The sequence below is a fragment of the Vanellus vanellus genome (assembly GCF_965231255.1).
Source record: "Vanellus vanellus genome assembly, chromosome: 1".
Lineage (NCBI taxonomy): Eukaryota > Metazoa > Chordata > Aves > Charadriiformes > Charadriidae > Vanellus > Vanellus vanellus.
This window is the reverse complement of record NC_138905.1, coordinates 113,690,060-113,708,289: the sequence shown is the minus strand read 5'-3', so window position 1 is coordinate 113,708,289 and position 18,230 is coordinate 113,690,060. Positions and strand designations below refer to the sequence as shown.

Below are 18,230 nucleotides of genomic sequence, written 5' to 3'. Positions count from 1 at the left end.
TGGATCTGAGCACAGAGGGAGGTCTCTAGTAACTGTCTGTTTCACATGGTGCACCCAAAGGAAACAGATTTCAGCCCACAACACAATGCCCGAAAGAATGGAAACAGCAGAATCAACGCAAGTCTTTTTTTAAAAGAGGATAAAGCACTGTGGGAGAGGAAGCGTGGCCCATGAGACACATTTTAGGTAAGCAGGCAGCTGTGTTAAAGGCCTGATAATGCAAAGCACTTAAACTAGTATTAAAAAAAACCCACACCTAATTTAATCTAGTTTTATATAAAGGCAGAGTAATTTCTCAAAAGGTGTCTCTGAAAGGGAGGAAATATTTAGTCACAGTAATAACTGGGCAATTGACAGAATATACTGTGTGGAAATTAAAATAAATTGGTTTTGGTGAAGTGGATTAAGAGCATGCTACAAATAATTTCAAATTATTTGAAACAGAAAGATTTGCTAGAACCCTGTTGAAGAATACTAGATATCTGTGAAATCTATGTTCATGCCAGCAGTGTGATAAAATTAGCCTTGCTTTCAATGCATGCAAGGGAAAAAAAAAACTACAAACAAATACAATGTTTTACAAGTTTTGCTCATCAAAAAGTCCATCCACCATTCTTTGACCTTATTGTCTTTAAAAACTTGTGGGTTTTTTTTAGATATGATGTGAAATTATCAGTTCAGTTATCATTAGAGATTGTCCTGTTTGACTATTACATTTTTGTTATTTTGGAATTTTTCTCTCCGTTTGTTTCAAATATTAATTAATATCCAATATCTATTAACAGATTCAATAATTTTCCTCTTTTAATCAATTCAATCAAGTTTAAATGTCTTAATTACACCCATTTTTCTACACCTACTTTTTCTTAAGTTACGCCTATTTGAAATAATTTTATGTTTTTCAGCTGGGCAGACTAATCTTTTCAAATCTCAAAGCATTTTATTAAAAAAGCTTTTTGAAAAAATAAAAAAAATAGACTGGAGAACTTTAAAAGGCTCTTTTGCTTTAATCAGATAGCGGGTGTTATCAATCTTTAATAATATTGACTTCCTCTAGCACTGCATGTGGCCTAACTGCAATAGTCTGCCGATATTACCCATACGAAATGGGTAGAATATTAGCTAGAATATTTACTTTCCTATTTTATAGGAAAATGGCTCCTAGCCATTTTGATACTGGAATTCACTCAGCTTCATTAATACTAAGAAGAACTCAACCAATACTGGAAACACAGCAATATCAGACTAGGAATGCAATTATAGTACCACACTGCATGTGATATTTTAATCATATTACAAAAACATTATATGAAATGCACATCTTATATTGACTTCCTGCCAGTATTAATAAAACTTGTTGACTTCCAGGTAAAAGTGCTTTGTGCTCATCCATCACACATGGATCCCAAACCTGGCTTTGACAAGAATCATCTGAGTTAAGGTAAAATGTAGATTACTGAATTATATGCTGAGCAATATAATGAAAAGACTCATTATTAGAAGAGGAAGTCATCTCTTTGTTAACTATTTTCCACCAATGCTTAAACGGCATTTAAAATTCTGAGTGTAATTTGGTAGTATTCAAAATAATTCAACTACTTCTATTTTTATATATATATATACACACTTATATTTACTATAATTTAAATTGAAGGCTTATCTTGTATACCTTTAAGACAGCCATAATTACTCCGACTGCATCCCACCTTGTATGAACATTGCCTGCCTGGAATATCCTTGAAACTCTTCCTTCCTGCAAGCTAAACTCTTCCCTGTAACATCCCCGTTGGTCATCCTTGCCCTGCCCAGTGCGTGCCTTTCTGGCTGATAGCACCTGTTGTTGACAATGTGGTTTTGTGTTATTCCTACTGAGAGACTTAGTTCTACCCTGTGGCATCCTCCTTTCCTTCAGTGGCTTCTCGCCCACACTTTATACTGCTTCCCTGTTTCATCTGTTATGACTTCTGTCTGAGCAGAAGGTATTTCCATGTTCCCCTAGTACCAGTGTCCCTTCAGATGTCCTGATCGCATGGTGCTCTATTTATCTTTGGTTTCCTAAGTGACACTGTCCAGAATCTTTAGCTGACCTCCATCCAGATGTACGTTGGACCGCTGCCTTTTGCCACTGCTTGTGGGAGAAGAAATTACCAAGAAGGAAACTGCCATCATTATTAATAACTCTTAGCAGTCCTGTTCTCACAAGGACATAATACCCATCAAACTCCTTATCAGTTGTTCCTATGATTTAGTTATTTTTTCGTGCCACCAGTGACTGATTCTTTCCCCCTCCCCTAAGATAATAAAACATTTTTGCGCTTAACTTTCTCATATTTCACTCCTGTCAGCTGTTCTAATGACTGGGACAAGCAGGAAGAACTGAACTTAATCTTTCCTTGTATCATGTCCCTTGCTAGATGCATCTCATTTATATCTGCAAGATCTGGTGCTATAAATAGTCTTGAAGCGTGAAAACACGTGGCCCTGGTGCCTTACCCACTAACATATCCAAGGCCCGCTGGACTCATACAATGTTTACAACTACATTCCCCTGACTCCTTAGATAACTGTGGGCTCTCTACAGTGCTCCGCAGTACGAATGCTAATATGAAGAGCAAACATATCACTAGTCATTCAACAAATTCCATAAATATTTAATTAACACAAGTTTGAAGTCTTCAGGTACAGGTTCTTTAATGAAGTCTATAGCTTAATATGCAGCTACTTAACACCTCCCCCTGTTTACTACAAATGCCAATGACAGCCAATAACACAGCCTTTTTTCTTATTAAACGTTCTGGCATTTGCACTTCTAGGTAATGGCAAGGAAGACAATTTTGTTGTATTTTCAGAAAGAGAAAAAGACTTTTATAAGAATATCCTCTCTTTTTAAAAAACAACTGTGATTCCATCAAGTAAGATAAATTTGTATATTTGCTACAGAAGTATCTTTGTAGCCCCGACAGCTTTAAGATCTCATAAGGTAGGAGATTTTCACAACACATGAAAAGCCTTGGGCTCAAACCAAAGAAACCTGGGAGTTTTCTTTAGTAATTTCAAATCAATCAACTTTTGAGGCCCAGAAATGAAACACTTGAGCAATCAGTTCATGTCCTTTAACATCACTAGGTGGGCTCTCAATAGACAGAATGGTACTGTCATCACCTGTGTTGAAATAGAAGTTTTAATTCACACAAAATTTTCAGAAAAAAAAAGCACATCAGAAGCTCTCATTGTGACGGTAAGATTAGTAAAATACCAGCTTCCTTGTGCCCTATCACAAATGTTAGTTTACCCTTCACACGTTTTGACAAGTGCTACTCAGGTACAAGCACCAGACCCTCTCCACAGTTTAATGTGTTCTAAGAGCTGCAGCGGCAATACGGAGGAGAGGACCTGACCACCAGCACCTGGGATCCCCGAGCCCAAGGCCGGTGGTCCCTACGATTCAGGAGACGGCCAGAGCCTGCAAGCCCAAGGGAAGAACCACTGCGGTTTCTGTGCTGAGAACGGCTTTGCAGGGACGGGAAGGGGGGATGTGGGAACTGAGCCAAGCAGCATTGTTAATCCAATTATCACGTAGACTTAAATACTGAGCTAAGCTCTCAGTTATGTGAGGGAAAGTGGGAAGGGGACATCCTGTGAGGAGCTGGGTTTCTGGAGCACGAGATCATTGTGCCCCACATACTCTGTGTGTGGGGGGATGTGAGTGTAACCCAATCTAAGGCCACTCCTGTGAGTGAGATTATCCCCGCAGAGTGGTTAATAACTTCTGGGCAGGCCCTCGGTATGTGGTAAAAATCAGCTGCACCCAACTAAAAAAATCCTTCTCCTGCTCAGCCACTACTACAGGGTGAGGAGGGCTGGGGGGTGAGGTGACTGTAGCTGTCAGGGCTGAGAGAGAAGCAGGCAGGGCCGTGACCTGTGTCTGCCAGCCCTGGTCCTCCACGGGGTTTGGAGGTTAACTGGGAGCAGCAGGGGAGCATCGGGGCAAGCTTTGGAGCTGCCTGAGAGCCAGACTGCAGGCAGGGCCCTGACCTCACCTTCCAGCCCCTTGAATGCAGCGGGCAGAGGTGGGGTGGCAGCAGGATGTGGGTCCTTGTCCCACCTGGGCCAGGGCTGGGCATGGGCTGCTGATGAGGCTGAAGCTGATGTGGGGTTCTTGGACCCTGGTCAGAGAGGATGGGTGGGCCAGGGAGGGCAGGGCAGGGCTGCCTGGCCCCCCACAGCCCTGACACAAGGTCTGTTTTCACCAAGAGCACAAGAGGATCTCTTGGGGAGTCAGGACAGCGGGAGGGGGGCAGTGGGGCAGAAAATTTCCTGGACGCTTGTTAACCTCCAAACAAGTGGTGGTGTAAAGATATGTCTCACGATTGCCACTATCATGGTGTTGCCATCCAAGGGCTGGATAACACCTAGATGTGGTTGTACTCTGGGTCACAGAAAGAAGAGAAAAATGTCTAGATAACCTTAGCCATTGTATGTGGATGTCCCAGTTTCAGCCGGGAAAGAGTTAATTTCCTTTCTAGCGATTGATGTGAAAGGAATGTCAACAACGTATATTGTTTTAGTTGTTGCTAAGCAATATTTATACTTTTCAAGGTCTCTTTTCAGCTTCCCATAGAACCTGAGAAGGAGCTTATACAGAACAACTTAATGGCCAATGGAATATTCTGTACAATAGATGTCATGCTCAGTATAGAAATGGGGGTTGGCCAGGGGTAGGCGGGACTCTGCAATCACTGCTCTGGACTGTGCCAATTCACTGGGTGGTGACAGTGACTTGTTTCGTTATTATTATTGTTATTATTGTTGGTTTTATTGTTATTTTCATAGAGTCATAGAATGGTTTAGGTTGGAAGGGACCTTGAAGATTTCTGTTATTGTTTTATTAAACTGTCTTTATCTCAACCCATGAGGTTGTTTTCCTTTCCCTTTTACCTCCTTTTCTCCCTCTTCTCCCTGACCTTCTAGGGAAGAGGGGACAACTGCATGAGTGGCTGTGTGGTCCTAGCTGCCGGCTAGGGCTAAACCACAGCAGTGGGCTACCGTGATTTAAATCAATTATTGTAAAAAATTACACTGGTAAACTGCATTCTGCCAATGCTGTGTATGTCCCTCCCAGCGTGTAGGAAGCCCAGTTCGTCCTCGCAGCCAGGAGGAGCTTGTATGAAATGCTGAGGAATGTCAGGCTACTTACTCCGGTTCTGTGAGGGGAGTTGTCTCATTTGGCTCATTTACTGGGCTCCCATCTTCATGATTGGTAATTCTTTCATCCTCTGTTCGCATTTCCACTATTGGCTCTTTTGATCCATCTTTCCTAAAAAGTATTAAAAAAGTCTTAGTCTCATATCATCATATTAACCACATACATTGCACATAACTAATTACCAAGATCCCTTCTCTCAAGCCGGCAAAGAAAAGGCAGAACTAATTATCAGTGACTAACACCACCGAGACGCATTTAACAGCGTGTTCCCAATTCCTTGAAGTCTTCAAAGCATCCTGTATCCATGGTTACTTACCTAACTCTGCAAACATCATGGATTAGCATCTCAAAAGAGCATTTTGTTTATGACTAAATGATAAGATGATGGCCTCTTCATGGGAATAGATGAAAACTTTCCTAACCTAGTATAATAAATATAGGTCTTGATGCCTAGTTGTGCTTGAACTTTTCTGGCAGTATAAAGAGCCTTCATGTTAGTATACACACTGCAGAAGTGTACTTTAATCTCCCTGAGATTGTGACAATCCCAGCTGCCAGAACAGGGTAAAGAGCCCTTGTGTGATAAGAACCTACCCCCTTCTGTTTGCACTGCTAGAAGAAACTCTTTGTTTCTATGTTGTACTCCCCCCATTTTAGGAACAAATGTTAGCTTCTCACGTGTAAGTAAATGAATAAACGTTGTGCCAATTGGACATTGACTGTAAGGAAGATGGAGCAGTGAGTATTGTCACTACACTTTTGTTGATGATATGTCCACGATATGGAAAGCACTGTTTGCTGCTACAGAAGTATTAACAAGATTACTACTAATTAAAAACTTGCATATAATTTTACTCCTGAAAGAAAGATCAAAGGATTCCCAAGATATATCTGATATTTCACACTTAAACTCTTTAACTTTAACACAACCTCTTTCCATGTAAATATTTAGTCCCTATTCCTGCCTTCAGGTCAGGAATTGTATTCTGGAACTTCATCTGCTGTAGTCTGGAAACACAGGGTCACTGAGTTAGAGATGAACAATCACTTTTATATTTAACAGACTATCTATCTTCTGGATCCATGATGTTCTAGAAAACAGTTAGACTGCTATGTTCCATAGCAAAGATCTAGTTAAACCCTTGTCTAATTAATATCTCACATTTTTGTATTGTTTCTGAGAAGATAACAGTTAAAGAGGCTGTTACAACTACAATAATCCATCTATTCAGGAAGTACCTGGAAAACTCTACCATTCTCTGGTAGGTATCCTCAAGGAAAATCTTTGTAGGGTAATAAGAATGTAGCACATGTAAATGTGTATCCAAGAAGTTGACTAGGGAATGGGTAGAAGTCTAAAAGATTCTGTTTGGTTTTTTTTAAATAGCATGATTCACCTCTGCAAGTGAAATTTGACTTTAAGATACGCAAATGGATACAATGCTCATTTCTGTAGATGATGCACATACCTGTCCTGGCTACTTCAAATCTGTGAAAAGATTATGGATCATAGTAGGACTGGTGGAGGGAATGGTAAGTTCTACTTGGTTTGTCTGATGGACAAACATACATTACTGCATAACCAAAAGCCTAAAAATTATGTTATTAGCAAACAGCATTCACCTGGGAATTGAGAAATTTACCTGTACAGAAAGTACAAACTGCATAACAATTAAAAATTGCACTGATGGGAAAGTGATTTGTAGGAAACACATTATGTCATTTCTATTCCAGGTGACTGCATGTATGTGACATGCATTGTATCATCTACATTCATTACATATGGAACATAACTAATGACTATATATATCCTATAGTCAAAATGTAACAAAGAACTGTACCATAAACCCACTCAAAAATCCAGAATGCAAACCGACATATTTAAAAGAGGGAAATGTCAGTGCCTTTTAGGGAACAGCAGTCGGCATGAAATAAATTCAAATTTTGACTCTTCAAGCCTGTCTTGAAATTTTAGCCTGACAGTTTATTTATGTCAAGCACAGTCCTAAATGTTTTAAGATCTGACTGACTGAAGATCACCCCAACAAGGAAATGAAATATAATTATGTAAGATAGTTGTTCTTGCAAAATAAGTGTCATTGGGGAATTAATATTAAGTGACCAGCTTTATGCTTTTCTGGGACAGCACGGAATGGCATTTGGGTATGAGATGTTGAAAGCAAGGTATAAACTGCTGTCAAGTGACATTTGCAACTTTAGCTCCCTGAGGTCTTCCCATTCAGAAAGGGTCTGTACACCAATTCATACTTGGTCACTTCTTGAATGTGAAATTAAATCATAAGCTGAAGTGCTTTGCTCAATAGGAAAGGACAGCTGAGTCAGAGCCAGAAGCTTCACATCTTAATTCTATTGACCTGGACGTGCTGGCTTCACACAATAAAAAAAAAGATGCTATTCTTTCTCTTACTGTAAGCCGCAGAGAATTACAAAGTAGCTATTTTATGGCATAACTTATATTCAGAATCATTATTTGATGTAAATATTGTGTTCCTGCTTATGGTTGGTTTTTTTCTACAGAGCTGTTTCCAAAAGGGTTGAGAACCCAACCAAGAAATGTAATCAGGTTACCTAAGAAAGACACAGTCTCTGAATCCCAATAGCCAGAACTAAAACCAAAAAAGACACTGACACCTCCACTACGAGCAACAAAGAAGCCGAATACAGCTTTGAATAATAACAGCTGTGAAATCTGATCTGCTCTACAGGCATCTGGGGAGGGATGGGATATGGGAAGCTGCAGGAGAATGAACTGCAAGGCCTGACAACTGGGAGGGCTACAGCACACAGGAATTGCTGTAAATAACTAGTAAACGTTACTTACACCACACAAAGGCATCATTCTCACAGATATTACAGTATGTGCATGAGAAGTCTATCAGATGAACATAATGAGGAAATGATTAGTTTTTTAGTCGAAAAAATGAAACTGCCTAAAATGAGGGACCATAAGTAATCCTCTCTGCAGCTTACTTTTTGAAAGCCCTGTAAATGCCGGGTCTTTAAAGCACTATTAATTTATGCAATCAGTACTTGAACTGCTTTGCCAGAGATCTCGCTATCCAGTCTTATCATTTAAGGAAACATATTTGCACATAAATGATCAGTTCATTCATTTGCCTGATGAAGTAGCCACTATACAAGGGTATTTGTAAGAAATAAAATTGTTTTTTACCCACTTAGGTTTAGCAATCATTAACTGTTGCTATGAAGAACAATCACGCTCATCAACATTTCACCCACATCCAACTCAGCACTCCTATTTTAAAAATCAACAACACTGTTTATTCCTGAAGTCTATCAGCAAGAAACAAGATTGTCCATCAAGTGCTATTTCTGAGAAGAAAAACTTTTTTCACAGATTTTCCATAATACTATGCCTTTTACTCCCAGATTTACTGGCAGTACCACAACCATATGCTGCGTTTTTGGGTATTAGCAGCTCAAAGATGGACTGCTAGAAATGACCTGTTACCTGTTCCTCATGGACCAAAAATGTGCCTATAATTACTATTGAATTATGATCGATTTCTTTTGTGTCAAGCTGCACAAAGAGGCCATCTTATAGTGAGGTATGGTAAGTGCCTTTTTTTTAGTCCATTTTTCTTTTAAGGTAACATTTGACCGCAAACAATTCTATACATTTCAGGGGAACCGTTTTCCAAGTGATAGAAACATTTTACAAATTCCCTTTGGCACAGCACAAAATGGCCATAAAGTTAATGCAAGTTGGATAGCCAACCCTTTTCTTTTAATGAAGTTCCCAAAATATGTGATTAATACTCACAAGTAAGCTGCCTTTCCTTCTTCCAGTTCTTTACTTTTTCCACTTGAACCACTCTTTTTCCCACAGATCCTCCTGGTGATGCACATTAGCAATCCACATTGTCGTACAAAGAAGCAGCTAACATCAGTCACAACCAGGATTAACAAAAGGGCTGCTACTCCCAGGCCAATGACCGCACCAAGTCCAAGACCGTTAAAAATAGTGTCTTGAATGAAAGAAAATTAAAATTTATTAATAAAATTTATTTTATCAAAGAATAAAAAAATGGCATTTTCTAAAGCTTTTAAGCTGTAGGTCAGGAGTCTAAAGGATGTTTAGAAATGAACCATTCAGAAATTAATGGAAATAAACAGCCCTGAAGATTAAGCACGTATACAATCTGATTTAAAAAAAAAATCACAAAAAAAATCTTTTCTACATAATATTTTCCCATTGACATAATTCCAATATGGTCACAGAGCATAAATAACATTATTTAATAACAAATAACATCACATCTTAACATTCCAAGACTGAGAGTATCAGTATGTAGCCTATGAAAAGCATTTAAAATGTTCAGCATAACAATAGTTGATATAAGTTGTCATTTTCCACATTTCAAATATAATATATATTCAATTATAATCAATCAGCAGAATTACTGAAAGGTTCAAGGGAGTGCTAAAACAGTATTTATTACTGTAAAGGTCATTTTTTGAATTAAAGTAGAATGAAAAAGTCTTCAAAGAAGTTAATTCAAGCTATTTAATCTGCAAACAGTTGCATACCTTAGTCTTAAATAAATTAGTATGAGGAAAACTATGCACATCGTTAAATGATTATAGGGTTAAGACCTCATTGTACCTTGAAAATACATTCACGCACTTCAACATAAACGTATTCCGCACCTGATCTTGCTTTCCGTATTTGTATTCTGAAAGCTGAGGCTTAGCTAATTTTACTTCATTACAAATCTCAGAAAAAATATTTTAATGTTTTGACTCGGTTGACATTTCCATAACAGACAATAATGCTACAGATCGTTTTGAATAGTGTGATTCTCAGAAGAACAACAACTATTGTGCTTGTGAACTCAGATGACCCTTATAAAAGAGAGGACTTGTATCTGACCGATAAACTGGGGGGGGGGGGGGAGAGCCACCTCAGTAATGGTTCATGCTGGTTCAAGAAAGCGTCAGTCTAGGTGAGAAGCTGGCAAGTGACAATTGCCCGGTGTGATGCTATGTCCCGAGCAAACTCCACAGGGGACTGAAAGTGGGTTTTCTGCACCTTGGTGTGGCACATCAGCACTGCTTACTCAGCGCTACCGTGCCTTAGAGCCACGCATGACTCAGCAGCGCAGCGGTACATTTCCATTTGCAGCTGTATCTATGCCCGTTGCCAAAATAAGAGCAAGATTTTTCTGACAGGGAATTAGTTGAATACTGTTGTAATAGACGCCAAAACATAATATAATGTAATATAATATAAAGGTTTTAATGGGGTTACTACTGTCATCTTCCCCTTCCTTCTCTTCCACCTCCCTGATACATAGCGGATCATTTTCAGATTAAGAATATCATTTTAGCTTTCATATTTCTGCTTAACTAATTTTTAAGAAAATATCTATTTACACTTTCAAATATAATTTGAAAATTATTTCCTTGAGGACTTCTAAATCAATACATGCTAACAGAATTATACGTCTTGTAAGTCTATGTGATAGAACTCAGATGGAAAAGTAAAACCTTTTTTCAAAAGAAGGGGAACGTTTTACTTCTTATGCAATTGATTTCTTTGTCTATTATATGGGTTGTTTTATTACAGGACTTTTCTTCAGAACGCTATTATGCAATAAGCCAGAATTCAATGTATATATTTACATGGATGGATAGGCAGGTAAACAGACAGATATTACTTCAAAGTTATTTTCCTTTCTTCTCTTCAGAAATACTTAAAAACCGCTATATAAATAACAAAAATAATGGCATAGAGATGAAACGATGTATCATTTATGCATTGCCCCATCAGCAATGTTGGAAATTGACATTTCACGTGAATTCATTTTCTTTAAGTATAATTTTGATACATCTTCCAAAACTTAATTTACCCATACATCCAACCATCTATTACATGACTTCGTTTCTAAACTTCAGTCATTTGTGTTTACCAGTCTGAATTGCCAGGAAGATATAAATAGATATTTAATTCCAGTTTATTGAAAAGCTCATATGTTTCAACAGTTAGAATACCAATAAATTCTATACAGTCCAGTTCTAGAGACCTTATACAGGAAAGTTTTCGTCTCTACACCTTCTTAACCACTAAATAGAACTGTGGAGGAGAATTATTAGAGTCTTTTAATCCACATTTTTAAAGCGATTTGGAGTTGCTTTGTTGCTGTTGTATTTTTAGGATTTTTTTTTTCTTTTTTCTTTAATACAGTGTTAAGAAGACTTTGCCATACGGAGACATGTTTTTCACTGATCTAAGCAGCTTTCCCAGTGTCACTGGAACACTGTGATGTGGCAAGCTTCCTACCCCAAGTGATACAGTGACAGAAAAGCCTACAGAATATTTTCACTAGCAAGTGAAGGAAATATTTATCGTAACAATATTGCTCCTTTGTACAATGATACACATATTCATTTGCTGCAGTTGTAGGGGAGACTTTGTTTTCCATTGTTAATCTTCTTGGTATTGGTGAGACACCTGAGACCTAAGGGTTTGGCTGTTACATACATTTCTATCTCTTTATGATTGATAATTTCCTCTTCATTCAGCATTCCCCATCCTTATTGCTGCCCTGTTTGTCCCAAGTGCTCTTTTTGCTACTTGCAACCTGACTTGCAAATTACAGGTTTCTGTTTCACAACATTTGAAAGTCTGATTTCTTGTGATTGCCAACACGTTTTCAAACGTTACATCTACATTTCTCTCCTTTAGCTCCCACACCCCAAAGAGTGACGGGAACCTGACCACAACCTGTGGTGGGGCCCGGACCATGGCTGTCATCAGCCTTCTTGCTGCTCTTAGGCTCTTTATGTCCTTTTTTCTTCCAAAGATAGGCAGAAATTGGACTGTTTTGTGTTCTAAAAGTGTGTTTTATGGTGTATTTTTAATATTATTGAAAATATATAAAATTCATTTTCTAAAAGTTCATCTTCGGCTTAGTTCTGTTCTTGCTTAAATTACTGAGACTTTGTACTGGTCTATCTGCTCCTGCAAAAGTCAGTTGTAAAACTACTGCCAATCTATAAAAGCTCTATAAAAGAAGATTTAGGCTTGTCCCGACTGCTTTCAAAAATCATATCTTAATATACCTATGGTATCACAATAATGTGAAATTTTGTCTTAATATCTTATGACATCAACAGAAGTACTAACTCTGTGACTGGATGAAATGTTAATGTCATACTTCACACAGCCTTTCAACCAACTTTGAAAAATACCTTTGCTATCAAAAAGTTTTGCCCTAAATTAAATTTGGACTAGCTTTACCGCGCCAGTTCTTTAACAATACAAAAAAAAAAACATTATAAGCTGCAATGATTTTAAATGTGGTCTTATTTTTTATTATAGTGTTCAGTATGTACAAAATGGACTCAAAATAATAGTTCCACTTTGTGCTCTACAACAATAAAGTATTTATACATTATATACCTTCTTTTTCTGGCTGAAAACACACTTTGAAATCAATGTTCAATATTCATGTGAGAGAATCAGTTCTTAACAATTTTGTGAAAAGGTTTATTGTATACCTGTCTTAGTAATCTAATCATAGTGGAGCCTTTTAAAACACTGCTTGGAAAAAAAAAAGTCCAAGTTCCCCAGTTCTGAATGAGTTTTAATTATAATTTGTCAAAAATATGCTAAATTTAAAATAATATGCTTTTTGTCATATAGAATATGGCATAAATAATATAATACACCTTGTCATGATAATGAAGGAAACTGCTAACTTTAAACAAAGTCACTGCATTCATCCACTTCTTCAAATAAGTGCTTATCAATGAATACTTATGGAAATAAGGTTACAAAACTTTCAGAAATGCAATAAAAAAAATGAAGCAAATTTCTATAAACGTCATGGAACGTATTGGCAATTTTCAAGTTCTCACTCATTCAATAAGTTGTATTTCTAACTTCTAATAAAATAGCTGAACATTTTTGCACAAAACATTCGAATAACAGGAGAGAGAAATGAAGAACTTTGGCAAGTAAAACAGAATTTCCCAGTGAAGAGAAATAATTGGAAAATTAAATTTTATGGAGCCTCAAATGTAAATTCAGAGTGAATTCCTTTAAGGAATCTGTATCAGATAGTCTAAAGGGAAGCAGGTCTGAAGAGAGAGCCACCATCTACATACATACACAGAGTGTTCAGGTACACTTCGTACACAGAAAGCTACAGCTATGGCTTCTGCACAGAGACAGGCACTTAATATGCAACATTCATATATTCAGACTGATCTTCAATGAATGTATGTCCTTCGATGTGACAGAATTACATCGTATATATTCAGATGCTGGGACAATAAAATAATAATTGCAAGGGTTATTATAAGTACTTCACTTGAGCAGGTGAGGATGGACGAGATGACCTCCAGAAGTCCCGTCCAACCTCAACCATTCAGTGATTCTAAGCTTTGTTAAAAAAAAAAAAAAAAAATGTTAACACCTTTTTTGTGCCTTTCTTCCCCTCCTCCTTAGCAGGCATGGATTCAAGGAAAGACAGATGATTCTACATAGCCTGTAGCCTTTTACAGTCATTTACATTTTTAAGGCAAAAAAGCAATGCTACTAAACACTTCCCTACACTCTTAGGGTAGCACCTGGCAGCTACATTTGAATGGGTGTGAATGAGTGTGCAGGGATATTATGCATAAGCTTGTCCCTTCTTTCAGGTCAATCTGAAGCTAAAGTAGGAACTGCTCTTGAGCTGAAGTAGTTGAAAATTATGAACAAGAGGATGAATTTGAAAATATTGCACCGGATAGTGGCAGAAAAAAAGAACGGTCTTGTCCATCACCTTCTCAAACTGCCCTGTTGTATTGACTCTTACAAAGGCTGTCCAATCATGACAGTTATTTCTGCACTGCCTATGAATGTTGTCTTTGATTTTACATCTGATCCGGAATGTTTCTTAGAATCAAAGGCTTCCAAGATTTGTATACTTCTTCAAAACCTCTAAAAACCTAGACTACTTGGATCTTAAAAATTAGTATCCATTGACGAGCACCCAAACAGTCACAATGTAGTTAGTACCAAAAAGCCAAACAGCTTTAAAAAGTTTTTATAAGGGTGGAGGGCCAAGACCGTTGCCAGAACAAGCACTGGAAAGCTAAAGACCTGGAGTGGGGTCCAGGATACACATCCAAACTACAAGCACATTATGAGAAATACAGAAGCAGCAACAACAAAAGGATTTACCAGAAATGTTACAGAAATCCAGACAGGTAACATGCATGTCTAATACAGGTCCATCCCAGATATAAAAATGTATACAAATACTATGAGGTGCATGCTGGAGGCAGGGTATGGCAAATAGCCAAAGGATGCTTCTTCATTTCAATCATTGCAAATTACTCATGTGTTTCCAGATGTCCTGAAATGCTTCCTTTTCTTTTTTTTTTTTCTTTCTCTTTGGGAATATAAGTACATAGTAAACAGAAATAATTTCTCAATTGATAGAGGCTAAAAAACCCCATTATTCCTCTTTTAAGAATAATTATATTTGATATTTATATTTCACTGCCTTTTAATGTATTGCATTTTCTTGTATTGAAAATGGATATATCTAAACTGTGGGACTTGCATAGCTGTGCTCACTGCCTGTCAAAATATACTCCTGCTTCATTTTCCAACAGGAAATGTCCAAGAGAGGTTTAAGCTGTTGGGTGCTCCAACTCCTTTGGTGTGGGTGATCAGGATGCCAGGACCGTGTGGCACCCAGCAAACCTCACAAGTTACAGGTACCCAGAATGAACTCCATCTTGGGTAGCACGTGAGGGTCCCACGTACCCAGCTTTTTTAGTGAGAACGGTATGACACTGGAAGACTGTATTCATTAGAAGAGGAACCATTTCTTAGCTTTGTACAAGAGCTTTCCCTTACTACGCCCTCCTGTGCTTTACTGAGATGAAAATCATGGGAGGCAAAAAAGAGCAAAGAACCAGTGATGCCTCCCCCTTACCCAAAGAAGCTCCAATAATTTGGCTGCCACAGCCAGAGCTGCATGAGCTGCTTTTAGCAATTTAAAACAATAAAACGTGGCTTTTGAGCCAGGTAAATGCCCAGCAGCTACATGTCTACCTTCAAATGAGATAAAAAAAAATAAATCAATACAGTTGCAGGCATCAACTTTTTTAAAAAATATTATGATTCTGTGCAAACATTTACTGGGGAAATGTATGAGGCAGAGGAGGCCATGACAGTAGGTCATGGTCTTTTCTATCCCATTACTTAATACAAAAGATGCTAATAAGGTTTTAATCTACATTAATTTTAATGATTTTTCTTCCTCAGTGATTTTTCCTAGAACTTTCTGCTCGGACAAATACTGCTGACGGGCAGTGTACAAGCACACAAGGATATGTGCTCTGTACTGCACGACTGAGCAATATGTTCTGACAGATACGCTTGACACATAGCTTTGAAAAATAAGGGGACAGTATTATCGATCCTGATGTAACTAACTAACTAAAGAGAAGGTTTCCTCTAGCTTTCTTCTACCCATAAATGACATATCTTCACTGTCTACCATCTCTAATGAAATCTGAGCCCGATAACAGTGGAGTTTCAATGGTTCCACTGGCAGCAAGAGGGGCCATAAAGAGGAGGCTGTACACCATAGGCAACGACACGCAGGAGTACTCACAGTAAAGGGATATTGTGGTGCCACCACGATTATCAACGATGAGATGTGAGCTACTGAAATAAGCAAGGCTAAAATGGTATCTCTTGGAAATGTTGTGCTTTTCTGATCCTTATCTGAGTGAGGGAGCTTTTCTTTATTATGGCAGAGATCCTCTTGCCAACATATTTTCTGAAATGACTTTTTTCCTCTAAATTTTATAGGAAAACTTCTTTTATGATGGCTCTTTCTGGGTACTAAGTACGACTTGAATTCTCATTTACTCTAATGCCCCTTTACACCATTTTTCATATGAAGGTGTCTTAAACAAGATGTAAATAAAATAGCTAAATAAAACAAATGTTGTAATGTAAATAGCGACTTGATTGTCAATGATGTCTTCTTCATGTCTGCTAAGGGACAAGAAAGGAAAGGAAAGAAGACCATGTTAAGTAGGAAAAGTGTCCTGGGTTGTGAAAATATTTTTTGAGTTCTAGCCTATCATTTTTTAAGTAAAGTTTTAAAAATTATTCCTGGCATCATCAAATTATCTCCAAGCAGCCTCAGAGGCATCTCGAATGTTCCTAAATAGTTACCAGGTAGCTACAGACCATTCTTTCATGTATTTACTCAGTCACCAAAGTAAAGAGTGTTCTTCTACCACTGCCTACTTCTGTGGGAAGCCCCAGAGAAAACTAGGCAGAAGTCCTCATTCTTTCTGCGGCAGCAGCAGCCACACAAGGCCAAGAGAGGAACTACACTTCCAGGACAAGCTGTTGTACACTTCAGGCAGCCGATCAATACACTTCTCCCAGTATTTTTGGGGCAGAAAGTGGGGAAAAAACCCCAACGCTTTACATGTATTGGAAAACAATGTTTTTTGCTTCCAACAAGGAACAGCTAATGGGGAGGGCAGAGAAAGCCCAGCATTGAGGGGGGAGAAGCTGCGCAACAACGGCGGCTTTGTGGAGTTTGTGGCATCAGCTCTGCACCCAGGTTTTAGAAGGCCATGGGGAAACGACTAAGTTTCTGTGTCCCGGGATCCTCCATTCAAACTGACAGCAGATTTACTGAACGTGTCTCTCAGAGGAATTTCTAAGAACCTGTGCAGATTAATTAAGATTGACATGGGTATTGAAAACACACTTATGTGTAGTTTCAGTATTGCTATTACATAAAAGATGAAATTATTTTAATTGCATTATTTGGGAGAATTAAAAATCACACTGTGCACATACCACAGAGACCTGAGAGATTTTTGCATCTTTATATTGGATGACAGCTGTAACCACAGCACTGTAGTCAGGAGACCTGAAAAGAAGTCCAACTATGTTGGGATTGTATTTGAATTGATAAAACATTTTAGGCTTGACAGCACTTTCTTTTAGTTCTTTAAGACACAGGTAAATGCAAACACAATTGTTTTGAGAAGTATTATTTGGAATAATATTTTAAATGTATGATTATTTTATAGCATTAGCTGCAAGAACAGAGTGCTGCCAGTATATAGTGTACTTTTTTACTTGAAATAGTCAACGCTGGTACAAGTGCAAGTGTCAGCAGAGTTGTACTTGGTGTGAAAGTGTCATGTACCCATGTAGTTTCTCCCAGTACAAAACACTTGCCTTTTGGGATACAACTGTTTCAAGCAAGCAGATTAAGCCAGTATGGATCAAGTGCTCAGGCTGCGTATTTATACAGACATTTCACATACTTGCTCCAATAGTGGAGTAGCACGGAGCCACCTAATATGAATCAAAGTAAAAGCTGGGAATTCTAATTTTAATGATTTGTGTTTGTTTATTTGTTTGGTTTATTTTTTTTTTTAAATATTCAATATTGGATAAAACACTGAGGTTTACTGTCGAAACAAAAATATTTATGCAATGTTAAAAAACCTCTTCAGTTGCAAAATACATAATGTAGATAATACAAGAATTTATCAGTAATAAAGAAAATACAGATAGAAATGCTTTAAGTTAGTTTTCTTTATTACAAAAATGAAGACAGAAGTTGCAAAAACTAAAATGAACTTTGAACAACAGATGAAAGGCACAAAGTTACATACATTTCTTGATGCTGTGGAAAGATGCTGAGGGACATTACATTTACACTATGCAAACATTCTTCAGGGAGAAAGCAGACAAATGACAGCAAGTACTGCATGCACAAAAGAAATCAGTGGAGCAAAATGGTAATGAAACATGAACAAGATGAAAAAAATATGCCATTGTTTCATAAATTAAAATAAACTACTTTAGATCCAGATTTTTTTCGTTACTTTCATACTGTTTTTGAAAACAGAAACTTACAGAAACTGCAGTGTTTGCAATATTTTTCATAGAAGTAGTTTGTAATACATTGTATATATTTTCAAGGGTAAT

General features: G+C 37.7%; 1 protein-coding gene across 2 annotated transcripts in view; it reads right to left on the bottom strand.

The window, feature by feature from the left end:
• NCAM2 (neural cell adhesion molecule 2) overlaps nt 1–18,230 on the bottom strand; it is a gene marked incomplete at both ends in the record, with an annotated part of 318,048 nt that overhangs the window by 1,439 nt on the left and 298,379 nt on the right. For both annotated transcript variants that reach the window (XM_082492362.1, XM_082492363.1), the window contains 2 exons: nt 5,198–5,317; nt 9,012–9,216. In XM_082492362.1, the coding sequence (XP_082348488.1) occupies nt 5,198–5,317; nt 9,012–9,216 (325 nt within the window). The remainder of the gene's footprint in view (nt 1–5,197; nt 5,318–9,011; nt 9,217–18,230) is intronic.